Source organism: Lemur catta, chromosome 14 (genome assembly GCF_020740605.2).
Source record: "Lemur catta isolate mLemCat1 chromosome 14, mLemCat1.pri, whole genome shotgun sequence".
Taxonomy (NCBI): Eukaryota; Metazoa; Chordata; class Mammalia; order Primates; family Lemuridae; genus Lemur; species Lemur catta.
This window is the reverse complement of record NC_059141.1, coordinates 50880308-50906838: the sequence shown is the minus strand read 5'-3', so window position 1 is coordinate 50906838 and position 26531 is coordinate 50880308. Positions and strand designations below refer to the sequence as shown.

The 26531-nt window shown below is 54.8% G+C and overlaps 1 protein-coding gene across 1 annotated transcript in view; it reads left to right on the top strand.

Moving 5' to 3' along the window:
• Positions 1-26531, top strand: part of LOC123650386 (cadherin-23-like) — a 294848-nt gene that overhangs the window by 26616 nt on the left and 241701 nt on the right. Inside the window, exons 2-3 of the mRNA XM_045569214.1 lie at positions 14845-14916; positions 21006-21083. Of these exons, the coding sequence (XP_045425170.1) occupies positions 14850-14916; positions 21006-21083 (145 nt within the window). The 5' untranslated portion in view covers positions 14845-14849. The remainder of the gene's footprint in view (positions 1-14844; positions 14917-21005; positions 21084-26531) is intronic.

The following is a 26531-nucleotide window of genomic DNA, read 5'->3' as shown; positions in this document are numbered from 1 at the left end:
ACCAGGCAGAGCAGGAGTTTGCAACTGGATGTCACTCCGCCTGATGGTTCTGTGTGGGAGTGTCCCTCTCTCCCCGCCCCTCAGGCAGGTAGCCTGGTGGGACCCAGGTTTCTCACTGAGCTCTTAGTTGAGGGCCCCTTCCCACCAAGCCCCACTGGGTCCCTCTTTCTCCTTTTGGGAGCTGTGATATTAATATGCACAAAAACAATGCAAACAGCATCTCACTCAATTATGTGGGGAGGAAGTAGCTGTCACAGGCAATCTGGAAAAGATATATCACTGAACTCAAAGGGAAAACTTACCGTTAGAGGGCTTGTGCCTTGTCCCCCTCCTCCCTGTTTCCTGGGCTGGGGACACAACTTCCCAGAAGGACGTCAGTGTCCCCTGTCCCTGCAGGGACCCCTTCCCCGACTTGGCTAAGAGTGTGTCTTAAAGCTGGCTGGCGGGCTCCTGTCCTGGCCTTCCCGGCAGCACAGCGTCAGGCTGTCCAAGCTGGGAGGCACCTTGTTTGCTCATTCATTCAATCAGCCATTGGGTGTTCACTGTGCACCTACTGTATACCAGGTTCTGGGCTGGTTGGGGAGGAGCTGGCATGCAGCGTCATCAGGGAAACCCTCACGCAAACCAGTGCCCTCCAGGCACCATGTCAAGGGCTTTAAAACAGCATGAGTCACATATTAGGGGTCCCAGATGCAGAGCAGAGGGACTGCTTCTGCCTGGGGGGCTGGGAGGGGCTCAGGGAAGGCTCCTCAGTCCCCATGTGGCCAAGTGGGAGGAAGGGCCTCCGGCTGCAGGGCAAGCAAAGGCAGGAGCTGTGATGTCCTAAGTAGCATTTTGCAGATAAGGACACCGAGGCCTGGAGAGGACTGATGCCTTGCTCAGGGTCACACAGCTGACTCATGGCTGCGCCCAGGGTGAGAACTCCTGTTTGTACCCAAGGATAGGAAGGAGGGGCAGAGTGCTGAAGGGGTGTCTGTGAAGATGGGAGAATGTCATGGAAGGTGGTGTCCAGGAGTGGGTGAGGGTGGAAGGGGAGGGAGCCAGCGGGGCTGACCTCACAGTGGGGCACAGAGGGGGGGGGATGAATGAATAGGCTCCCAGGTCGTTAAATCCCAGGCCTGCCTTGGCTGGGTTTCGGAGTTCCTGGTGGGTGGGACCACAGCAGGAGGTGGGCAGCTCCATGCTCTTGGTCTTACCTTCATTCCCCGCCCTGGGTCCTGTGCCAGGAGGAGACTCTGTTCAGACGAGAGTCCCAGGCTCTGCTGCTGGCCCCCCCAGCTGATCCGCAGCATCAAATCGATCCTCTCAGTGCTCAGTTTCCCCATCTGTGAGATGGGTGTCACATCTACCTGTCTGCGTTTACAGTCACACTTACAGAAAGCCTTTGCAGAGTTCAGTCACCAGACAGATGTTCTCGTAGCAGCTGCCTGAACTTGATGGGGGGCACAGGATGGAAGTTGCTGGGTTCCCAGCATTTGGGACTCCTTTTTGGCAGGTTTTGGGGTGCAAGGGGCAAGAGTAGAGAGAGCAAAGGGAAGAAGGGCACCTGTGAACCTTCCATTGTCTGGGGAGAAAGGGGAGATAAGAAAGGGTGTCCTCACCTCCCTCTCACCCTTCAGTCTCAGGGAGGGCAGGAGGGGATGCTGGCGAATTAGCCGGGGGAGGCTGAACAGGTGGCCACGGGGAGTGGCCTCAGCCCTGGGCAAGTGGTCTTGACCTGGGGCTGGGGTCAGCACTGGGAGGCAGAGAAGAGCAGAGGGGGGTTCCTGGGAGTACCAAGTGCACCCTGCACTTGCAGAGGGGACCAGGACTTTCTAAGGGCCACCCAGCAAGAGAGTGGGGGACAGTCCCAGGGCCTGGGGGTTTTCATTTCCATCCTTGGCTTGGGCTGACAGTCTGAAGACAGGGAAGGCAGCCTCCGTGGGCCTCAGTTCCCTTGTCTGTAAGATGAGCCGGCTGGCCCGGAGTGGCTCGTGGCAGGGCACGGACTGCAGGCGGCCAAGGCTGGGTCTTGGTGAGGCTGAGCTGCCCCCCTAGTTGGGGGTAAGGGCGGGGCCCAGGGAGGCAAGCGAGAGGGTCAGCATGAAGGGGGAGCTTGACAGGTTACCTAGCTTGATTTTGATAAGCTTTGGTTTCTACGCTAGCTTGCTTGCTTTATTTATTTATTTATTTATTTATTTTTAAGTTCATATTTTATTTTTAAAAACAGCTTTATTGATCTGTAATTCACATATGATCTAATCTGTCCATTTAAAGTATACAATGCAATGGTTATTAGTACATTCACAGATATGTGCAACCATTGTCACAGTCTATTTGAGAACATTTTCATCACCTCGGAGAGATACCCTATACCTGTTAGCCATCGCCCCTTCGTCCTCCTATCACCCCCTGCCCCTGGCAACCACTGACCTACTTTCTGTCTCTATAGATTTGTCTAATCTGAACATTTCATATGAATGAGCTCATAATATGCGATTTGTGACTGGCTTCTTTGACTTAGTGGAATGTTTTCAGGGTTCATCCGTGCTGTAGCGTGTATCAGTATTTCATTCCTCTTTATGGCTGAGTGACAGTCCATTGTTTGGATATACCACATTTGGTTTGTCCACTTGTCTGTTGAAGGACATTTGGTTTGTTTCCACTTTTGGGGTACTATGAATAATGCTATTATAAATCTTTGCGTACAGGGTTCTGTGTGGACATATGTCTTCATTTCTCTTGGATATGTGCCTAGGAGAGGAACTGCTGGGTCATATGGTAACTGTTTAATCATTTGAGGACCCACCAGACTGTTGTTAAAGTGGCTGCACCATTTGTACCTTCTCGCCAGCAACATATGAGGGTTTGAATTCTCTCCATTCTTGCCAACACTGTCTTTTGCATTTCAGCCATCCCAGTGCATGGGAAAGGATATCTCACTGTGGTTTCAACTTGCATTTTCCTGGTAACTGATGATGTCAAGCATCTTTTCATGTGCTTATTGGCCTTTTGTATGTCTTCCTTGGAGAAATGTCTGTTCATCTCCTTTGCCCATTTTTTATTTGAGTTGTTTGTCTTTTTACTACTGAGTTGTAAAAGTTCTTTATATATTCTGGATACAAGTCGCTTATCAGATATGTGGTTTGCCGATATTTCTACCATTCTGTGGGTTGTCTTTTCATTTTCTTGATAGTGTCCTTTGAAGCACAAAAGATTTTAATTTTGATGAGGTCCAATTTATTTTTTCTTTTGTTGCATGTGCTTTTGGTGTCCTATCTAAGAAATTATTGACTAATCCAAGGTCATGAAGTTTTACACCAGTTTTTCTTCCGAGTTTTATAGTTTTAGCTTTTCCATCTAAGTCTTTGATCTCTTTTGAGTTCATTTTTGTATATGGAGTGAGGTAGGGTCCAACTTCATTCTTTTGCCTATGGATGTCCAGTTTTCCCAGCACCAGCTGTTGAAAAGACTATTTTTTCCCAGTTGAAATGTTTTGGCACTCTTGTTGAAAATCAGTTGACCATAGACACGTGGTTTTATTTCTGGCTCTTGATTCTATTCCATCAATCTTTATGGTCATCCATATTCCAGAACCATCCTGTCTTGATTACTAACTTTGTTTTTAAATGGGATATGTGCTACTTTATTTAAATGCTATTAGTAACCCAATGCAGATAGCTTAGAAAATACAGGAAAACACTGAGATTAAAAAAAAAAAAAAAAAAAAAAAAAAACCCACCGGTAATCTAATTATTCAAAGATACAACAAAGACACAATAAAGATACAAACATGTGTTGTCTATTTTCTATACAGATATATACATTTATAATTTGTGGGTTTTTCCAACATGAGCACACATTACACATAGTCTCGTAGCTTACACTTTTTGTTTAACAATTTGTCATGGACATGTTTCCTTGTCAATAAATGTCCTCTGAAAACATGATTTTCAGTGGGTGCCCAGTAGTCTGCTGTCCGAACATAGCATAATTTACTCGTGTAAACCTCTGTCATTGATTATGGAGTTGCCTGTTTTTACCAGTATAACTGCTGCTGCCGACATGCTCGGAACAGAAATCTTTTTGCCATGTTTCTGACTGTTTCCTTAGGGAAAATTCCTCTCGGTGGAATTGCTAAGTCAAAAGGTGTGACTGTTTTTAAGGCTATAGTTTTATCGTGCCACGTGGCCTCCCAGAAGGTCGTGCCAGTTTACGCTAGAGGAGATTTTCACAAAGAAAATACTCTGTAGAATAGGCCGACTCAAAAGCAGGTTTGGATCTTGGCCCATTAGGGTCCCTCCCTGTTGTCATGTTCCAGTCCTTCTGTTAGAGGTGACAGTGGGGAAGAGCTTGAGATATGGGCAGAGAAAAGGGGCGCACACCCTGCCAGACCCTCCTCCACGCCCTCTCCCCTTGGTCAGCCCCTGGCTGGGGGTCTGGGTCCCTCCACCCTGCTAGAACTTAAACTAAAGGTGAGGGGGGACACAGAACCAACGCAAAGATGAACATGTACCTGCAAAATGCGTTGAGAGCTGGAAGGCAAGAACTGGGTACAGTGAAAAACACAAGGGCGACCAGCTGTGGTGGGGGATGATGAGGGATGGTCTCCCTGAGGAGGGGACAGGTAAGCTGAGACATGACAAAATCAGGGTTAGAGCATGGTGCCTGGGCTGATTTTCAGCTGGTGGCACTCAGAAGTTGTCCCGATTGGGCTGGCCCCTGCTGTGATCAGTGTGCCCTTCTGCACGGATTGTTAATTTTTTTTTTTTTTTGAGTGATAACATGAGATGTGCAGTGGCCTTTTCTTTTATTTTTTTTTAAATTGTGGTAAAATATGCATGACATCAAATGTATCATTTTAACCGTTTTCAGGTGTATAGTTTTGTGACAGTAAGTACATTCACACTGTTGTGCAACCATCACCACCATCTTTCTCCAGAACTGTTCGTCTTGTAAAACTGAAACTCTACCCAGTAAACACCAACTCCACATCCCTCCCTCCCCCCAACCCCCGGTATCCACAATTCTGCTTTCTGTCTCCATGAATTTGACTATGCCACGTGCATCGTATAAGTAGAATAGTACAATATGTGTCCTGTGTGTCTGGCTTCTTTAACTTAAGCATGTCTTCAAGGCTCATTCATGGTGTAGCCTGTGTCAAAATTTTCTACCTTTTTAAGGGGAATAATATTCCATCGTATGGATATACCACATTTTGTGTATCCATTCAACTGTTGATTGATGGACATTTGCATTTCTTTGACCTTTTGGCTATTGCGAATAATGCTGCTATAAACATCGGTGTACAAATGTACGTTCAAGTTCTTGCTTTCAGTTTTTTTGTGTATATACCCAGAAGTGGAATTCCTGGATCATATAGCTAATTCTGTGATTACTGTTTTGAGGAACTGCCACCCTACTTTCTACAGTGGCTATGTCCTTTTATAGTCCCACCAGCAAGGCACAGGAGTGCCAATTTTTCCACATCCTCACCAACACTTGTTTTATGTGTGTCGTGTTTTGTCATAGTCATCCTACTGGGCCAAAGCAGGTCTCACGACCAAGCTCAGCGTGAAGGGCGGGAAAGTCCACTTTGGCGTGGGTATAGGTGTGTCATCCTGCTGCAGAGGAGGGAAGGCTTGGGACCAGTGATCTGATCAAGCACAGTGAGGGCCAGGGGCTGGGAATGAGCCTGGGAGGTCCGAGGCTGAGCCGGGGCAGGTGAGGCTGAAGTACGGTGATGGGGGCAGGGAGGAGAGTGGTGTGTACCGGGTGTGTGGAAGATACTCGTTAACTGAATTAAGCAAAAGAAGTATCGAGACTGACTGGAAGGGTAGAGATGAATTTGCTGAGGTGGGAAAGGCAAGGATTGGAACCTATTTAGAGAAGGAATCAGATGCTGCTGGACCTGTTAAATTGTAGAGACACGTGTCAGTGGGCAAATGGCTGTAACAGCAGACGAAGCGGACTCTGATTGCAAGGAGCTGAGGGCTTTGTGGCAGGAGGAGGACGTGGGCATGTCCAGCTGTACCCCACAGCTGGGGTAGATGCCTCCAAAAACGTACGAGGGTGCACTGAGGATCCCACCTCCAGCAGGGGCCCAGGGTGGCTTCCTAGAAGAGGTGGCATTTGAGCCACGGGGCTGGACGTGCATGATGGAGCCAGCTGGGGCTCCAGGTGGAGGGAACAGCCAGCCAAGGCGCAAGGGAAGAACACAGGGTGCAGCGACTGGCGGTGACCCCAGGGAGATGCGGGTGCCAGGCCTGGGCCAGGGCCTGTCGGCTGTTACCCCGCTGGTGAGTCGGGGGCTGGGAGGAAGCTGCCCTTGATCAACTCCATTCTCTGCTCCATGCCCTCATGGGGCTGAGGATCGAGGATCTGTCTTTCTGGAGCTCAAAACAGCGAGAGCCCGGCGATGGGAAAGGTGTGGAGAAACCCACCCTTTCCCGATGTCTGGGGGAATGGGACTTGGTGCACCCTCTTTGGAGGGCAGTTTGTCCACAGCTATAAAAATATGAAAATTTCCTACTTCTAAGGGTACCATAGACACACTCATGTGTAGACATAGGAACAAAGATATTCACTGTGGCTTTCTTTGTCAAAGCAAAAGATTAAAAACAGCCTAAATGTCCATCAGTGGAGGACTGACGTGTGTCCCCCATATAGAAGGACACCTCGCAGCTCTGTAGGTACCGGACTGGAACAGTCTGCAGGATGCACTGTGATGTGAGACAGCCGAGAGTGGCATGAATGCCATCTGGACCTTCTTTAAAGAGAGGGGGCCCGGTGTGCTGTCTGGTTATCTGAACATACAGTACTTCTGGGATGATGCCTCGGGGCCGCCTCAGGGAAGGAGGTGTGTGTACGGGGGTTGAGAGACTCACTTCTGCTGTACACCTTTTTGTTTAGTTGTTTAGCCTGTCTGTATGTTGCTTATAAAAAGAATAAAGTGAAGTAAAACATGTCTCTTGCTGAGTGACCTTTTCAAAAGTGTAGGTCAAGGGGACTCAGAGACATCAGGCCCCACGTGGAGGATGCTGACGCCTGTGGCACCCAACCCGGGGGTCTCAGGTTGTGCCCCTCCCAGCCCTGCCTGGCTCACCTGCCCACCCCCAGGCGTCACTTCATGGAAACTTCTGGGAGGGATCTTGGGGAGGGTGCAAGGACAGAGGGGCCACGAGGTGGTCTTGTCCCCTGCATTCCACGGGGCAGCCTCTGCGGCCAGAGGCCTGGATAGTGTGGGCCGTGAAGCACTGGCAGCTGACGGTGGCTTATCCGTTAGTGGCCCTAATGGTGTCGTCTGCAGGCGCCTTCTGCACGCACGAACTTCTCTGTGTGTAGCGGTGGTGAATAATCCCCAAATTGTATTTGATTTCTGCAGCGCATTTCTGTATTTCTATTCAAAGTTGAGTGCATCTGATTTTATGGGAATTCATAACAGTTCAAACTAAATTGTGGCACCCTGCAGTGAAAATCTCTCACTTCTGAGAAACAGAACTGCTGCCCAGATGTCCCCTCCTGCCCTCGCCCTTCTCCTGCTCTGCTCCCTCCTGCCCTTGCCCGCTCTCGCCCTGTGCACTCCTGCCCCCCAGCCTCTTGACCGGCTGCAGGGGGAGGTGGGGGTGCTGATGTAGGCCCTGCCCTGGGAGTTAGGCCCAGAACGAGCCGCTTCCCAAAACAGAGGCGAGTGCTTTGCTCCCACAGCAACAAGGAATGTGGCTTTCTAGTCTAGGAACCCAGGCTGCCCTGGGCTTCTAAGTGTTTTTTTCTGGGTTCTAGAGGCTTTTGGTGAAATCCCTACAGATTGGGTAGTGGGGGAGCTTTACAAGGAACCTGGCTTCCCCCAGTCTGGGTGAAGATGTGGGGACAGGAAGGAGGGGGCCCTCCAGGGCTGGGCCAGGGGCCCCAACTGGGCACGGGCGCCTCGTGAGCACATCTCCTAGAAGACGTTGCAGAGCCTAGTTTTGTGTACATCCTGGCACACGCTTTTCCTCCAAACTCCTCACCTGGGGAAGGAAGACCCCCAGTACAGGCCAAGCTTCAGACCAGGGCCTTGTCTCTGAGCCTGGGTTTTAGCCTGTTCTGCTCACGGCTGCTCATGGGGGCAGCATGGGGAAGTCTCTGATGTTGGCAGTAACCAGACCACGCCCAGCGTGGGGAGGCCAGTACGGCAGGGATTAAGAGATGGAGAGGTAGGGGCCCCCCGAGCCTGGGACCCCCTGCCCAGGATGCAGGGAGCTCCATGTCCCTAGAAGCGTCTGGTAGCAGCAGAGGGAGTGTGGTCAGCCAGGGGACCACTGAGGACCCTTCCAACTCCGAGAGTCTCCTCTGACCTGGGACCGTGGGCTTCAGGGAGGCTCAGGAGAGTGTCGGAAGGAAATTTCTAATCGGAGTTGCCCACACGTTCACAGGCCGTGGCAGGGTTTTGGTAGAGTGGACATAAGCGAGGCCACTGGTTGTAAAAACATTGGATGCTTATTACTGAAAATATGGCACATGCAGAAGGGAGTTAGAAGACAGTAACATCACCCCAGGCTCAGCATCACGTAGCGCCACCGTCTCACATCCACAGCCTCGCATGTGCACACTCTCCACGCACCTGCACACACGCACGTAGCCACACACTGTCCTCTGCTTCCTGGGGACGCCCACAATTGAGCCAGGCCCCGGTGGCTATCTAAGCTGTTCCACTGTCATGAGGAACGCACAGTGGCCATCTCTGTGGCTCAGGGTCCAGGCACAGCCACGGTGCCTTCCTTAGTTAAAGTCCTGGAGGTGGAATTGCTGGCCACGAGGTGCATATATTCCCCGGCTCTTCAGACAATTTTCAAAGATCGATTGATTCTCTGCCATGTTGCCGCAGCTGAGGGGTGTGGCAGCCTTGCTGATCTTGCCTCTGGTGGCATGAGGTATCCCCTCCTCACTGGTGACCCCCACACTTCTGCCTCGGGCCCGGCCTCAGGCCTGGCCTCTGGTGGAACTATTGCAGCTGCCTCCCGCCATCGCTCTGTGCCTGTCAGCAGCCAGACTCGCCATGCGCCAGCTGACTCTGATCCTGCCCCCGGCCAGCCCCACCTGCAGCCTCTCCTGTCCTGGCGAATAGCAACGCTGTCCTCCCAGGTGCTTGGACCCGGTTCCTTGCACAGGCACGTCCTCTCCCGCAGGAAACCTTCTCAGCCCTACCTTGAAATATGCCCAGAATCTGCCAGATCTCACACCCCACCCCTGCCTCCGTCTTCCCGGGCCAGCTTCACTGCAGTAGCCTCTGCACCAGTCGATCTGCTTCTGCCCTTGTCCCTGTGGCACGTCACCATCCCAGCAGCCCTCATGCTGCTTGGAAACGGAAGTCATCCATGGCACTCTTTACTCACAATTGGTGGGCTACAAGGAGTCTCTGCCCCCCTCTCCCGCAGCTCTCCTCGCCACGCACCCCACTTCCAGCCACACTGGCCTCGTGTTCCTCAAGCACACTAGGCACCCACCTCAGGGCCTTTGTACAGGCTGCTCCTTCTGCCTGGAACACGTTTCTCCCAGATGTTCTGATGGCTTGTTCTCCCGCTTCTTCAAGTGCATGTTCTCGTATCACTGTCTCATGACTTAGCTGTGTGACCTTGGGCAAGTTGTTTAACCTCTCTGAGCCTCAGCGTGTAGAACACATGGTATATCACAGTTCCTAGCATATAACATGGACTTGGTAAATATCTTCAGGTCGTTTCTGCCCTACCCCTTGCCTTTTCCCGTGGCACCTGTCTCCTGACACGCTGGATGACTCCCTCACCCACTCTGTTGGGGTTGGTCTCTGCCACACAGTGTCAGCTCCCCCAAGGCAGGGTCTTTATCTTGTTCTCTTCTGTATCCCCGGGGTCTAGCACAGTGCCTGGCACACAGTAGGTCATGTCAGGGCAGATGTACGCAGTGTGGCCAGACCTGGATGGAGCACCCACCGCCTGTAACCTCTCCCCGCAGCTCACCAGGTCTCTGGGGTATAAGTTGAGGCTTTGATTTGATTTGGGGTAGAGGGTGATTCCCATGTGGGGGTGACTTCATAGATGCTGCCACTGTACCACATCCCGGAGCGTCCCCAGCCAGCCCTCAGCCCAGGGCCCAGCTGAGCAGCGATGGGTTGATGACAGGAGAACTGTGGTCACTGTGGGCAGGGCTGCTGCCCTGAATCTTGGAAATTTGTAGTCGGTTCCTGCCAGGGACAAAGGTGTTGACCTCTCAAGGAAGGTGGTAGAGAGAAGTAGTGGGGATGGGGATGGGAGACTTGGTCACCCCGATGGTGCATGCATTGTCCTATTGGTACTGGTCCCAGGGGCAATGCCTGTGAGATGCCAGCAGCTCAAGAGGCAGACAGAGCAGGAGTCCCCCACCAGCTCTAGCCACCCTTCTCTTTTTGGCATGTGCAGCTTGGCCTCCCCACTGGCCCAGCGTGCTATGGCTGTGAGGCATGTTGGAATTCCCAGGTGGGTCTGGCTCACTGGCCTCTCTGAGTAGATGCTGGGTCTTGCCTGGGGCCTCCCCACCAGGTGCCTCGGCAGGACCCTCTCCTGGGACACATGTCTGAGCTCAGTTCAGCAAGGATTGGGGCCGAGGCTGGGAGCCTGAACATGATGGCCACCAGAATGGGGTTCAAATCCAGACTTGACCACTTATTAGCTGTGTGACCTTGGGCAATTAGTTTAACCTCTCTGAGCCTCAGCATGTAGAGGACATGGTATATCACCATTCCTGGCATACAACATGGACTTGGTAAATGTGAATGTTTGGCATCTTTGCAGCTCAAACCTCAGTTCCTCTGCAAACCCTGGAATTTCTCTCTTCGGATGGCCCAGGGCGGTGACAGTCTTTATCACTTATTTGACACCTAGAACATGTTTCCAGCCATTCTCATGGCCCTGTGTCTCCCCACAGTGTCTGGCACAGGGTTTGGCATAAAGTAGGATGTTGGAAATTAGCAGGCTGAGGGCTTTGGGGCCTGACTGTGTATCTCCCAGGCAGTGGGGGAGCTCTAAGCCAGGCACCTGAAAGATTTGACTCTGCTTGTACCTCTGGGGCAGTTCTCTGGCACGTGCCCAGGGCCAGGCAGGAAACCCAGCCTGGAAGGGCGTGTCTGTTTCCTGATCCAGTGGGGAGAGGTGAGGCTTGGTGGGAGCTCAGGCCCCGTCCTGTGGGTGGGCAGCCTCACACGGTAGAGGAAGCACCTGGCTGTGCTTGGTGGGAGGTGGGAAGGCCAGGAGGCTGCAGGAGTAGCTGTTGCACAGGGCAGAGCGAGGTCAGGCTGTCCCGGGGGCCCCATGTGGCTTGCCGTAGCCCCTGTTTGGAGGGAATTCCAGCAGACAAAGGCAGCGTCCACCATGACACCTGGGCTGGAGGTCGGGACCCAAGGGCCTCTTCCTGCTGCCATCTGCCTCTGCTCTCTCCGGGCCTTGCTCTCCTCCCCATGGCCAAAGGGGCCAGAGGAAGAACAAGGTCTGGGACCTCAGAGAAAACCCAGTGGGAGGATGGGCCGGTTCAGGCCTGGCCTCCTTGCTCTACCCTTTGCAGCCTGTGCCGCCTCTCCCCAAGGTGAGGATGGAGGCAGAGTCAGGGTGGAGCTGAGCTGGTCTCTGTTTCTGCATACTCTGGAGGTGGCCCCCATCAATCCTGCAAAGTCAGGCTTGTATTTGTCCACCCTGGACTGACAGACAGGGTCACTGAGGCAGTTTGATCTCCTCTGAAGGGGAAGGGAGATGAACAGACGTTAAGGAGAGAGGCTGGGGGCCCCTCGTGCCCAGCAGTGTCAGAGTCTGAGCAGGCACTGTGGGAGGCGAGAGGCATTCCGCATCGTGTGTGTTGTGTGCAGGCGCTCACTTCTTGGGGGACTTTCCTCTTGTGCTTATTGGGTGGTGTGTACCGTGTTCCTTGAGGCAAGAGCCTTGCCTTCCCTTTTTATATGGTCAGGAAACGGGAGCAGCAGCATGGCGTGACGGAAACAGCGTGGGACTCAGAGTCAGGCCGACTTGGTTCAGATCACAGAGTGACCTCTCTGAGCCTCAGTTTCCTCATCTGTAAAAGGGGGACAGGAATACCTATTTCATAGAGATTTTTTGGAAGACTTAGTAAAAATAATACCATGAAAATCCTTGGCTGGTGGGATTGTCTAGCAAGTGTTCGTTTTCTTCCTTCCTTCCTTCCACTGCAAACTTCCTGCAACACCCAGCAGCACGGTGTGCACTCCCCAGCTATTTGTGGATGATGTTCTTAGCAGATGTTGTTTAATTCTCATAACATCTGGTTTGGAAAGGCAGAGGGCTGGAATTTTTTTTTGTTTAAAGATACTCACTCACTATGAGGTGTCAGATTGTCACTTAATTGCACCGTGCCTCGGTTTCTCCACTTGTAAATCAGGGATAATGCTAGTGCTGGCGGCTGGCTTCTTTGCAGGATAGGACAGGATAATGCAAGGTGACAGATGGAAAGTGGTTTGAGCATTTAGAAAAAGGCATCTTGCTCAACCTCCCTGGTAGTTAGGGAAATGTAAATTAAAGCAACAATGCCATACCATTTTTCATGTGTCCGATTGGCAGCCATTTAAAAGAGGGATCGCTTCCGGGTGGGAACACAGGCCCTCTCGTGTACTGCTGGCAGGACTGCGAATTGCCACCTTTTCCAGAAGGTAACATGGCAACGTCTAGTAAAAGTTTACACATGTGCTCTATGCTGTGTGCGGCAATGCCACTGTCAGAGAGCTGAACTGAAGAGCAAAGTCCCAACACGTTATGTGCGGAGAGGTGTTCACGGTGGCGTTGTCTGTGGTGGCAGGAATCCGGAAACATCCAAATGCCCACCCGTAGGAGATGAAGTCTGCATTGTGAAACAACCCTACTCTGCACTGTCATTAGCTCTTAAAAAGAAGAAAGTGGTTCTAAGCAATGTTGGCCCCGGAGGGTCATCTGTGGAATATCATGACGTGGGACAAGCAAATGGCTTTTATATAGAGGGTGCCTCCTTCGTTCTCAAGGTGAACGGCAGCCGCGCGGCTCCACACGTGTGTGAGTGGGAACGTGTTTGCCTGGGCGCAGAGAAAGGCCTGGTGGGCTGTGCGCCAGGCTCAGCCTGCCCGTTCTAGCCGTCAGACAGGTCATGTTTGGCACGAAAAGTGTTACTTACAGATTGAATTACTTGCCAACATCTAGAAATTGAATTCGTGTAAAAAGCCTGATTTGCGGTTTTTCGCGCAGAAAAATCAGAAGCTGCACCACACTGGGCCCACATTCCCTCTTGGCTGGAACACATCAGCAGCTGCCGCTTTTGGACGGAGCGTGTGGCCTCCAAATGGCCCTCGTCGCCACCCAGCCGGCGTCCCTCTCACTCAGGTTCCCTGCCTGGCCCTGTAGGCATTGCAGTTTGCAGTCCCCTGGGGTGGGCGGTGAATATTTGGCAACTCAGGGCTGTGGACGTGCAGGGATGTGATGGCGGTTTCGTCCTTTATGTTTAAACACATCTTGGAGATTTCTATTCTGGAAATGACTGTTTCATGCTTTGTGATTAGGACATTTGAAGTACAATGTCAGAAGGAAAACAAAAGGGTACCACAGACCGTTGTATGGCGTGTTGGGTCAGGAACCGTCTGGCAGGGTCACCTCGTTGTCCACTCGGGACGTGGGCTGGCCGGGAGAGACTGCTCCAGCTCCAGAGTTAAGGGGCGGAGCTCTCGGCCCTTTCTTCATCCCTCAGCCCTAGATCTTGCAGCGATGTGCAAGTCTCTCCAAAGCACCCTTTCTTCCAGCTCCTCTCCCCTCCCCATGGCCCTCCTGGCGGCTCTAATCCTCCAGACCCCACCTTGTGAACCGGGGGGGGGAGCACCCCCCAGGCCAGATGCGCAGCAGGTGCTCACTTGCTCGCTGGAGGGGGATGTGTGTGAGCCGTCCTGCGCTCACAGGGCTGATGGTTCAGTGGGGGGCTGGGATTCCCAGCTGGTGAGCAAGGCCCCTGGTGTCACTGCTGGGCTCCAGGGAGGCCTGCTCTGAGCTGCTGGAGGAGCAAGGAAGAGCCAGAAGACCAGGCCCTGCTGTAATGGGGCCGGGCAGGCTGCTGCCGTGGTGGGAGAGAGCAGTCCACCCTCCCTGCCACCCTTAGAGATGGGACCTGGCCTTGCAGAGTCTCCATCAGCTGGGCCCCCAGATCTCTGTAGAGTTCAGCTATGAGGCCCCCCAAATTCAGCCTCAGCCTCCCACAGATGCTGTGAGGTCCTGGGCAGGTCACCTCCCCTCTCTGTGCCTCTTTGGACACCATGACTCGCTGCCTCCTTTCATATCCAAGCTTCTGGGACAATATGGTAGATATTAAAACAACACAGGAAAAGATACGCTCATTGGGCACGTCGTGGCAGGCTTGTTGGACTTGCCAGCCCACTCTCAGACCCCTGTCTTCCCATCAGCACCTGTCTCCTTGATGTGTCCTCAGGCTAACCAGGCTCTGTCACTCTTGGGGTATATGTTCCTGGGGGCTGGAGGCAGCAGCCCCTCCCTCCAACCATTGAGCCTGGAACTTGTTACCAGTGCACCCTCCATGCCTGCCACTGAGCTTTGCACACAGAGTCCCCCAAGCAGGGCGGCCAGTCCCCACCAGGGCAAACACGTCCCTGTGGGCCCCGCCCCCAGCCCGGTTACTCATACCCAGGATTGGACGATGACAAAACCAAATGACACAGACCATCTCTTCTTTCCCGTGTCCCCTTCCCTCCCCCATCTGAGTTAGTTCCTTCTCCTCCTTCCTGGCCCTGGTCTCCCTGGGGCTGCAGGGTGGGGGGTGCCCCAGGGGCTGAAGAGCAGCCCCCCACGTAGGAGGCTTCTCACTCTCTTCTCCTTGTCTCCGCAGGAGCCATGAGGTGCCACGTTGCCACCAGCTGCCACGTGGTCTGGCTTTTTGTGCTGATCTCCAGATGCCGGGGTAAGTCCTGCCTTCCCCTCCGCTGCCCCGACAGCCAGCCTCTGCACGGGAGGCCGGGCTGGAGGGCGTCGGGGCCAGCAGTTCGGCTGTGCCCTGGGACCCCGGAGCCCTGCCTTGCTGTGTGACAGAGGCACACACTTCTCTCTCTGGGCCTCGGTCGCCTTCTGCAGCTCTCACAGGGCTGAAAATACCAGCTGTCCCCAGGCCTGGGCACAAGGCAGCAATGGGAGGAGCCTTGAGAAATACTTGGGTTCTAAGGGGAGGAGCATCCGTGACCGTGACCTGCCCTGCTGGGGTGAGGGACCGGCCGCAGTTCTGTTCAGTTTCACAGCTGTCTCCTGAGCACCTACTGTGTGACGCTGGGTGTGCCTACTGTGCCCATCCCTAGGGGCTGGAGGAAATAGCTCATTCCCAGGGAGCTCAGAGGCTAGCGGGGAGAAGGGCACACCCAGATTTGCTGTAATGCAGGGTGAATAGAGTGGGAATGGACGGGGGACGTGGCTCCAGGGAAGTCCATCAGAAGAAAAGAGTAATTGGGCTGCAAGAATAGGAGGAACCCGGCCAGAAGGGTGAGAATTTGACCTTGGCTTGGACGACCAAGAAGTAGTTGTAGATTAGGGGAGAGGGAGGAAGGGCATCCTGGTGGAAGCTCATCATGGCCAAAGTGGCGGCAGTCGGGAGCCTTCCTCTCTGCAGGGGACCAGCCCTCCTCCCCGGGGCCTCGCAGCAGCTGGCTCAGAGTGCCAGCTCTGGGGCCCACAGAGGAGGCCAGGAAAGGCCTCGGCATTTGCCTGTCTCTCGGCCCTAGACAGCGGGTCGTGGGGAGCAAAGCAGCTCTGGGCTGCGCTGAGGAAGGCCAGGACAGCAGGCATGCCTGGCATGGTGTCCCCCAGGGCCAGGGTGGCTCTGGGGAAGAGCTACGAGCATGGCGTGCCTGGCGACACAGGCAAACACATTCCTGTGGGGGGCCAGTGCCTTCTCCCACTCCAGGGAGCCGGCTGGAATCTCTGGAGGAAGCTGCAGCCTCATGGTTGTGGTAGTGTCACTGGCATCCTGCAGCCTGAGAGTCTCCTGAAGGTCTCCTCTCCTTGCCTCCACTTCTGGAGGGATCCCTACTTGAATGCCTCCTATGACAGGAAGCTCACTCCCATTCAGGCAGCCCAGGAGCACAGCACAATCTCAGAGTCTCAGAGGCAGAATGGGAAGGAGTCTCAGACTCTTTCTCAACTCCTGGCACATTTTACCAGAGGAGAAACTGAATCCTGGAGAAGCACCTGTCCCGGGGTCATACCACGCAGGGGTCTCTGATCCTCCGCGGGGGCTGGAGTCAGGATACCACCCCCCACCTGCCCCTGAGTGAGGCTTCCCACGTGGGGCAGGGAGGGGCAGCTCTGCCCTGTGGGTTTGCTGGACAGTGGAAGTCGCAGCACTTTCCTCAGCCCTCCCAGGCACTCTGTGACCTTGGACGCTCATGCCCTCCCCCTACTCTGTTCTGCTCACTTTCTTCGTCAGTTAAAATGAGATACATACATAGAAAACAAGCAGGTGCGAGGGCCTTGGCTGCCTTCCTCGCTGAGACATGGCCGTCTCCCCTGAGCTCTCCAGATGAAATGTGGGTCAGGCATTCAAGGCGGGCACAAGAAAGGGGCATAGATCCAGCCTTTGGGTTCCGGTCCCACGTCTTCCATGGGGCTCCCTTGGGCAAGTGTCCTGACCTCTCTGGTTCAGTTGTCCCCACCTACCCAGCATCTCCCTCATTTATATTCCCTGGCTGGTCCTTATTTCTAAAATAGGAACAATAATGGACTTTCCTTCTTGGGTTGCCAAAATGGTCAAAGGAATTAATATGTACGTTAAACACTTAGAATAGTGCCTGGCACCTTTTAGGTGCTTGGTAAGTGTTAGCTCTTTTATATCAGCAGTCATCTTTCTCTAGGGGGAGCAAAATGGGGCACAGAAACAGAGAAGCTAAGCAAGTTGCCCAGGGCTACCCAGCAATTTTATGGCAAAACACGGGTGATCGGCCCGCAGTGGGCTAGCCTGCTTTGCCATACATACGAGGGTCCTTCCCTCTCCCCTTGCTGGGCACAGTCACCTCTTCCTGGTCCCCATCCGAAGTGGCCAGTGCTGTTCCTTTAGCATGGTGGGGCAGTGGCTGACCTTAGGGACTGAAGGGTGAGCGGTTGACGACACCACTCTCCCATGCCGTCCTCTGGACACCTGCCCCTGACCTAGCCCTTCACTTGTCCCCACTTTGTTTCCACCTGAGCCTGTCTCCCTGCTGGACTCTTCCTCCCACCCCTGCAGTCAGAGATGGGTCAGGCTCAGGGAAACTGGCTCAGTGTCAAAACCCCTTGTCAGTCTGTCACCTCCCTGCAAAGCCTCCTACCCTTCTCCCGCCCTCTCCCCTCTGGCCTCTGTGTGCTCCCGGCACTTGTCATTCTTCAACTGTGGCTTGTGGGGGAGGCAGGAGGTGAAGGCCTGAGCAGGCCCGCCTCTCCCCATCCTAGCCTGGCTGGCCAGGGAACATCGTACTGAGTCATTCCGGTGGTCCCCGGGCGCTGGGCTTGAGGGGCACCTGACTGTGGGTCTGCCCAGCTTCCCCACCCGATGTCAGCATGTCAAGCTCCTGTCCACTGGGGCTCCTGTGGGCCACTCGGGGCCACGCAGAGCCACCACAGCAGTGACCCTGGTGCACAAGATGCCTCTGGCAGGGAGGCAGCGTGGGGGGCAGGGCGGGACTTTTTGTCTCCATCCTGAGGCTGGGAAACAGGGCAGAGAGGTAGAGGGGTCTGCCCAAGGTCCCCCAGCAGCGAGTCGCAGAGCATGCAAGGCCCCTGGTTCTTTGAAAGCGTCTCTGTGGCCCCGTCCAGTGCTCCTTCCTTGTCTTGGAGGGCAGGATTGGTGGGGGCGGCGGTGGGGGGACTCTCGTTCTCCCCAGCGTGGATCTCAGCATGAGCCACTGTGCCTTCAGCCCCTGTCACCGCACCGCGCCTGGGGAGGCAGGCCCGGGCTTGCATTCAGCCCAGCTCAAATCCAGTGTTCTCAGGCCCTCGTGCCTGGGAGTTCCACGTCAGGTCCCCTGCACACCACGCCCAGCCTTTGTTCCTTCCTCGCCCGGTGTGTGGAAGTCCTTGTCCTCCCTCTCTCCCCTCTCCCTCCGGCCAGCAGGGTGTTTGAAGTGCCGAAAGCTGGCAGCCCACTCCCTGCCTACCTTTGTGGGTGGCGGGCGGGCAGGGAGAGGGCTGGGGCCGAGCTTGGTGCTGCAGACCTGTGGTGGGGTCAGCTGTGTGGGGCCAGGACAGAGGGGGTGGCGTGGGCTCGCGAGGCTGGGATTCTCCTCCCCCAGAAATCAGCCACTGTCACCGCCCCTTCTACATCTGCTCATGGTCCCACTTCACGGGAGGTCTCAAGGCAGCGGCTGTGCCTCGGGAGCACACGGCTGTCGTGCTTTAAGGGTAGTTTTTGAGAGAAGAAGTCACCTGTCTGTCCCTCCTAGTCCTAGGTGCCCGCACTGGCAGCCCAGGGCCGCCGGGCTCCGAGGGAGGTGGCTCTGCTCTGGGAACGCGGGTCCTGCTTGGTATGTGGCAGGCGACGCACGTCTCTGCCCAGCTGCCCGTGCAGAGCTCTCGGTGGCTGATTATCGGCAGGTCCTGTAAAATAAAATTTAAAAATGAGCGATGCTACTGCAGGCAGTTTTTTTTCTCCCTGGTTTCCCACCCCCAGCAGCCCGACCTGCTGCTGACTTCTCTGGGCACCCTGTACCCTGCTCCGCGGCTTCCTGCTTTCCTGAGACGGAGCCCGGGCCCCCAACAGGGATCAGAAACCTTCCCCTCTGGCTGCGAGGGCGGCGCCTGTATTAATACCAATGTTAATAATAGCTACCATTTATCGAGCGCTTGGGTGTGTGCCAGGGGCCTGGTGCTGAGCGCTTTATGTATGTAATCTCATTTAATCCTCAGGTTAGCCGTGAAGTAAGTCCTATTATTATTGCAGTTTTACACTCGGGTAAACTGAGACATGGGATGATCACGGGGCTAGAAAAGGCACAGGAAGGTCTCCAAACAGGTGAGGCCCTTGACCGGCAGCCTCTTTTTGAGGTTTTTATGTTCCTGGCGTGAGAGGGTGGAGGTGTGTGTGCAGGTACATATGGGTATTTGCGGTGGTCAGGGAGGGCTTCCTGGAGGAAGGGACATCTATAAGGAGATTTGAAGGATGGATAGGAGTTTGGCACGTGATGGCAGGAGGGCCAGCGGTCCTGTCCAGGAAGAGAGAAAGAGAGAGAGGCCAGGATGAGGGACCAGAAATGGCATCGGCTTGACTGCCTGAGTGGGTTGGGGGAGGAAGATGCCAGAGCCTCCTAGCTCTGCCTGGGCCCCACTAGGGGGCATCTCGGGCTGGAAGAGGAAGTGCCCCACCCTGATTGCAGCCTCCTTGCCCTCTGGGAGCCTGGCACAAGCGCTGAGAGATAAGTCCTAAGGGAGCCCCAAATGAGCAGAAATGAGGGGAGGGGGAGCTGCCCCCTGCCCTGCCCACGTTCAGGGTCCCTGGCAGGCCCAGCAGGAGCCCCGCATGGCAAGTGCTGCACAGTGTTGGCCCCGCTGTGAGCCAGACCAGCTCCCTCCCGGTTGGCAGGGACCGTGGGGGAAGTGCCCTCACTGGCCTGCGGGAGGCCCTGGGAGGAGCGTGGGGGCAGGCGAAGTCGGCCTTGGGGAGGCTTTATGGGGAGAACTTGTGGCGTGGGGGCTCCCCGTAGGTGCTAAGCTCCTCAGCCATTTGGGCATCACCCTGACCCCTTCTACAGCCGGCCCCTACTCCAAGACCACAGCGTGGTACACAGTTAGCAGAACAAGCTTTGGGTTCTGGGCCCGTGCCACTGGCCGGCTGTGTGAGCAAGCGAGTGAGGCAACTTACTTGTCCCCTGTAGTCCTCGTTTCCCCTGGTGGGATGGGGATGTGACAGCACCTGCCTGCCCGTCAGGATTGAGTGAGGTGGTCTAAGTAGCTGGTACAGAGAAGGGGACCCATAGAGGGTAGCCGTTATTGTCACTGCTATTATCACGTTCTGTGGGATCAGCCAGCTGTTCTTTCACATGACGAGTAGTGCTGTGGGCCTTCTAGGTGCCAGGCCCTGTGCTGGGCACAGGGCTACCATGGACAACCAAGCCCCTGTCCTTGCAGACCTCACATTCTATCTAGAGCCACACCATTCAGTAGAAATACAGCACAGAGCTGGGCGCGGTGGCTCACACCAGTAACCCCAGCACCTTGGGAGGCCGAGGCGGGAAGATTGCTTGAGGTTAGGAGTTCTAGACCAGCCTGGACAACATAGCAAGACCCCATTTCTATAAAAAATTAAAAAGAAATTAGCCAGGCATTGTGGTGCATGCCTGTAGTCCCAGCTACTCAGGAGGCTGAAGCAGGAGAATCACTTGAGACCAGGAGTTTGAGGTTGCAGTGAGCTATCATGACACCATTGCGCTCCAGCCTGGGCAACAGACCTGATATGGCCATAACTAAACAGAAACTTCTGTGCCAGGACTAATTTTATTTGTGTCACATCATGTTGCATACATTTGTATTTTCCTTTTACTTTGGGCAGGTTATTATTAAGAAAGTAAATATATGTCTCTAAAAAAAAAAAAAGAAAAGAAAAAGAAACATAGCACAAACCACATGTGTAATTTTAATTTTTCTGGGAGCCACATTAGAAAAGTGAAAAGAAACAGGTGAAATTCATTTTAATAATATATTTTACTTGATCTAATATATCCAACATAGTATCATTTCAACATGTAATCAATATAAAAGATTAATGAGCTATTTTACACTAATTTTTCTTTGCACAAAGTGTCGAAATCCTGTGTGTATTTTGCATGCAGAGCACTGCCCATGTGGACTGTGCTTCTAGGCACATGTGGCTGGAGGTCTCGCTGGCCACAGCCTGACTGCTGCCCACCTGCCCACTGGCGTTGTCCGCCATTTGCCTCGAGGCAGGATAGTGGCCTTCCGGGAGCTAAGTTGACCTTATAGAGTGTGTGAAGCTGGCGTGGGGGTGCGTGGCTGACGCTCTTGTCCTCTGACTTCCAGGCCAGGTGAACCGGCTGCCCTTCTTCACCAACCACTTCTTTGACACATACCTGCTGATCAGCGAGGACACGCCCGTGGGTGAGTGGGTGCCGGCTGGTGGGCATGCCGGGTGGCATGGGGTGCCCTCCCTTCCTGCAAGTGAAGGGGGGCTTACAGGTTGAGACCATCTTCCACCTGTTATTGGAATCTCTTCCACGGTGTTCATCTGGGGTCCCTCTGGGGATGGGGCACTCAGTACTTCCTGTGTGGCCCACCCCAACAGAGGGGAGTTCCGAACGTCCAGCGGTTGAGCACGTTGAGCCCCAGGGGCTTCACTTCCACGGCTGGCACTAGATTGGATTCCTCTTCCACTTGAAGCCCTTGTGGATATTTGAAGACTGCAGCTATTGTAGAGTTTGGTGGCTTTTTGTACTTTTCTGTGATTACTAAGTTTTCATCATTGAGTACTCCTGGTTTTGCCATTGGGAAAAAAATAGCCATTTAGGACGTGATCACGAGCATCCCGGTGCTCGGCTGGAGTTGCCCCGTCCCCAGCCAAGCACCTGCCTTCCCGAGGGCCTGGCTCCCACGTCTGCCACTAGAGATCTACAGAGAGGGGGCTTGGTGAGCCGAAGGACCCCATGGCCCTAGCTCAGCTCTGTGGACCCAGAAGTTTCTCAGGAAGTGGGGGGTGAATTGCAGGCACCCTCCTGCAGCTGTGCTGGTAGGAAGGTGCCTATGAGCACGCAGGCACATAGCAGCCTTGAAAGGGGCCCAGCCCCTTCCAGCGACAGCCCTCCTCTGTCCTCTCATTCTCGCCGATGTCACTTTAGGGAAAGTGCCTGTCCTCTGGGGCTTTTTTCACTTGGGTCTGCCTCCTCTGCGGGTACAGAGGCAGGGGCTGTGTGCCAGAGGCTGTGCACATCAGGGGTCAGCGTGGTACATGTTTTTGGAGCATCACTTGTACTTGAAAATGAGACAGGATGCCTTGGAGTGGGGAGGGGTATTAAGATATTTATGTATTAAGTCATTTAAAACACTCCTTCACATACAACCAGTGCAGGTGTGTGATGGAGTGCTTGCACAATCCTTCAAAGAAGGTCTTTGCTGAAGGGGGCACCTTAGGTGGGCCCAGACTCTGCCCTGCTGCCTGTGGGGGTGTGAGCAGCCCCTTTTGCTCTGTCTGGTGGAGGCTTTCTGCAGGGGGTTGCTAGGCACAGTGGGCGTGGTCTGACTATTGTGGGGGTTGTCCCCATGGCCAGTAGCACTTTGTTGTTTTTTTGTTTGTTTTTTTGTTTGTTTGTTTTTTGAAACAGAGTCTTGCTCTGTTGCCCGGGCTAGAGTGAGTGCTGTGGCATCAGCCTAGCTCACAGCAACCTCAAACTCCTGGGCTTAAGTGATCCTACTGCCTCAGCCTCCCGAGTAGCTGGGACTACAGGCATGCGCCACCATGCCCAGCTAATTTTTTCTATATATATTTTAGTTGGCCAGATAATTTCTTTCTAATTTTTAGTAGAGACAGGGTCTCGCTCTTGCTCAGGCTGGTCTCGAACTCCTGACCTTGAGCGATCCACCCGCCTCGGCCTCCCAGAGTGCTAGGATTACAGGCGTGAGCCACCGCGCCCGGCCGCCAGTAGCACTTTGTTTGTGGGGTGTTTGGGGGCCCTCGGTGGAAAGTGGTTATACTTTTGGCAACAGATCAGCGTCGTAAGGCTGGATTTTGGGTTGGGGTTCGGGGATGTGGGTGTTGAGGGGCGATCCTGGAAGGAGGTGCTTGCCTGTGTAGGATGCCCTCCGATCCTGGTGAGCTCGCCCCTCTGGGGGTGGAGAGTACCTGCAGGTCTCTTGGGGACTCTGCTGAGCTGGATGCTCCCCTCTGTGCTGGGTTGGGGGATGTTTCTGGGCTACTGGATTTGTGACACAGCTGTGTTCTTTTGGTGGAATTCATCTGTGGCTCCCTGCCCACCCAGACCCGGATGGGGCTGGCACAGAGCCGGCAGGGTGGGCACCCAGTTCGTGTATATAGGCAAATGAGTGTGTGATTAGCAGTGCTCATCACCGTTGGTGTCCATGTAAATAACCTCGTCCTCTGGGAGATTCCTTTGTGGCAGAGGGAATATATTTGGAGCAGGAGGGCCACTGAGGCAGAGGCCTCACCAGCCACTAACGGACCCTGGTGCTGGCTGGGGGAGGTGAGGGCCCCTCTCAAGGGAGCACTGCGGGTTCTGTCCCCAACCTGTGATCACAGGCTCAGCCCTGAGCGTGGGGTCCTCAGAGGCCTGTGGTGCTGGGGAGGTGATCGGGTGGGCTGGGGAGGGGCAGGCACGGCTTGGCCAGTGCTGGCATGGCGAGTCAGGCTGGACGCCCACCCAGCGTGCCACCAGCAGGCCCTGCTCCCTTGCCTTTGGCTCTGGCTCCTGATTGTCTTTTGCAAACGCCGCATCGATCGGCCTCCAGGATCAGCTCCCAGAACTCGAGCCCTGTTAAGGCTCCACTTGGCAGTCACAGCGGGGGGCGTCTGTCTAGTGCAGTGGGGATTGATCCCTGGCTCCAGGGGGCCCCGTAGGATTGAGAGGGGGCTCAGTGAGCTGGAAGACAACCATACTCATCTGTCTGGGTGGGGGTGAGTGCTGAGCTGGCCCAGCACCCAGGCAGCCTCCTCTCTTCCTTTTACATCAGGATGGGGCAGCCTGGCTGTGTGACCTTGGGCACAGCACTGTACCTCTCTGGGCACCTACCTCCCCCTCTCGCCAATGAGAGGGCTTCGGAAAGATGGGCCCGGTGGGCTTTGGTTTGGGCAGCCTGGGTGAGACAGGCCTGGAGCCCTCGGCTGGGTGCTGCACCCACGTGGCAGAGGGCAGATGCAGATTCTCGTGGACGTGGCAGGCTCCATGGGTGCCAGCCTCCCACCAGCCTGCAGGGAGAGGGGGAGGGCTGATGTTTCAGACGTCCAGCGCCAGGGCTCATTATCCAGCTTCTGCTTGGACACCCAGCGACGGGGAGCTCGTGATCTGACAAGGCAGCTCACTTCTGGGCTGTGGGACAGTTGCAGGAATAAAAAATTCTTCCTAATATTAGTATGAAGCCTGCCTCCCTGGAACTGCCCATTGGGTCTAATTCTCACTGTGGGAGCCTTACAGAATAATAAAAATAATACGTATGATATACTATCCCTATAATGTGTGTTATTGTAACAACAGCATTTATTGAATGTTCAAAACAGTGTCCTAAGTGTTTTTACGTATTAATTGATTTTTTAAATTCCTTTTAAGAGTTGGAGGCAGAGTTTGGTTATAGGCCCTCTCTGTAGTGCTCTCCTGGGTTAAAGATTGGGACTTTTATCCACCCCAACCTTCTGGGCCTTTCCACTTTTTCTGCTCTTGCCTCAATTCCCAGCCAGGGGCCGGTGGCTTGGGGACAAATGGGAGGGCACAGCGTGGCCATCTGACATCCCTCGCAGAGGCTGCATGTTCCATTGCTGTCTCCTCACCTATCTCGGCTCCAATTCCCTGTGTGCAATGTTCTTTTTTGAAGACCATCTCCCAGCCAGAGAAGACAGAAGCCAAATGAAGTCATTAAGTAGCTCTGCCTTCTCCCGGTCTGTTGACATCGCCCTGCTTCCCCAGACAGGGCCCCTTGTCCCTGCATGTCCTGCTTCTGTCGTGAACATCAGTCCTTGGCAGCAGAGCCTGGGCCCGGCGGGGCAGTGCGGGGGCAGATCGATGGCCCAGGCCCTGGTCACGCTGGTTGGCATTACCGGCACCGCGGCCCAGGCTGTCAGCAGTGAATGGCCACAGGACTCCTTTAGGATGAGGACAGGGGCTGCCGGGGTGTTGTCTCCTGTCCACCGACTGACTCGACTCCAAGCACTGCACCAGCATTGCTCATGTTGACATCACCAGTGACTTCTGTGTTGCCAAATCCCATCGTCCATCCCCAGACTTGTGACCTTCCAGCGGTTGATCTTTTTCTCCTCCGGGACACCACCGTCCCCATCTCAGCCGCTTTGCTGGTTCCTCCACATCTCCCCACCTCTTGGCGTTGGAGGGCCCCGGGGCTCAGGTCTTGTGTCTCTTCCCCTTGTTCTCACCCCTGGTGGTTGAGTGTAGCCTTGTGGCTTAGATGCCACCTGTGTGCTGACAACTCCTGGCTTTACTGTTTCCTGCCTGGGCTGCTGTGCAGGTGAACTCCTCGTCTCCCTGAACACCCACCTCCCTGCCAGCCTCTCCCATCCCGGCCGAGCTCCTTCCGTCTGGTTGCTCAGGTCACAAGCTCGGGCTCATCCCCGATGCCTCTTGTTCTCCCTGACCTCACATCCATCATCAGGAAATCCTGTTGGCTCTATCTTCAGAATTGTTCTGGAATCTTCTCACCCCTCCCCGTCCTACCACCATGGTCCAAGCCTGGATTGTCCCAGCAGCTTGCTCATGTCTCGGTGGCCCTGATGCTGCCCTCGCCCCTGCTGCGGCCTTTCCTCATCGCGGCCATGGGGTGGTCCTGCTCGCAGTCTGCTCCGGCCCCTCCACCCAGGGGGGGTGAAAGCCAGCACTTGTGAGTGGCACAGCGGCTGTTTGCAGTCCTGCCCCCGCTGCTCTTGGACCTCACCCCTACCCTCCATCCCCTCGCTTGTCCCACTTCGTCCTCACTGGGCTCCTTGCAGCTCCTTAAGTGTGAGAGGACGTCCCTGCCTCGTGGCCCGTGCAGTTCTGTCCTGCTGCTGGAACGTGGTGGGCCTCCACGCGCCAGCCAGGTCCCTTCAGTGCCACCACCTCTGGGTGGCCTTCCTGGTGCTGCCCAGCAGGGTTAAAGTGCTACTTCCTTTGCCTTTTCCATGCCTAGGCATCCTCTCTGTCAGTCCCCCTGGTGATGGTTATCACTCGCCTGTGCCTGGCCATTGCTGTGTCCCTAGGGCCTAGCCCCGTGCCTGGCATGTGCTGGAACTTGGGGTGCCAGAGGGAAGGAGTGAGTGTCTGGACTTGGTGAGCATGTGGGGGAATCTTCCAAGGCAGGGCCGTGGGCTGGCTCCATGCCTGCTCGCCAGCCCTCCTGGAGCCTCGGGCCAGGCGCCCCCCTCCCCAGGGTGCGTCAGGAGTGTGATGTTGGTGACGATGGGGATGGCTGCCCAGGGAATGGGCCCAGGAGAGCACTTTCCTGCAGATGGCACAGACGCTGTACGTGCCTGTGTTTGTGAATGGCGGGGCCTGCGCCGTGCCAGGGGTCCTGTTTTTGTCATCCCAGCTGCCTGCCTGAGCTGCGTGTGGCATATTTGCTGGGGACCCTTGGGGCATCTGGGCCCTGGTTGGCCCCAGGGGAGGGACACAGAAGTGGCAGCATGAAGCCTGGCTTGGAGACACCGAGCTGATCAAGAAAGTCCAGAAGGGGTCCTGGTGGGTATCAAGCCCATCGGCCTTGGCCACTACTCTCATGCCTCGGGCCTTGGAGGGCAGCAGGGTCCGCCCCCCCTTCTAAACATCCCCAGCCACAAGCCACCCAAGTGCCTACAGGAATGTGTGACCTCCTTATCACAGCTTGTCACCCCACTCCCCA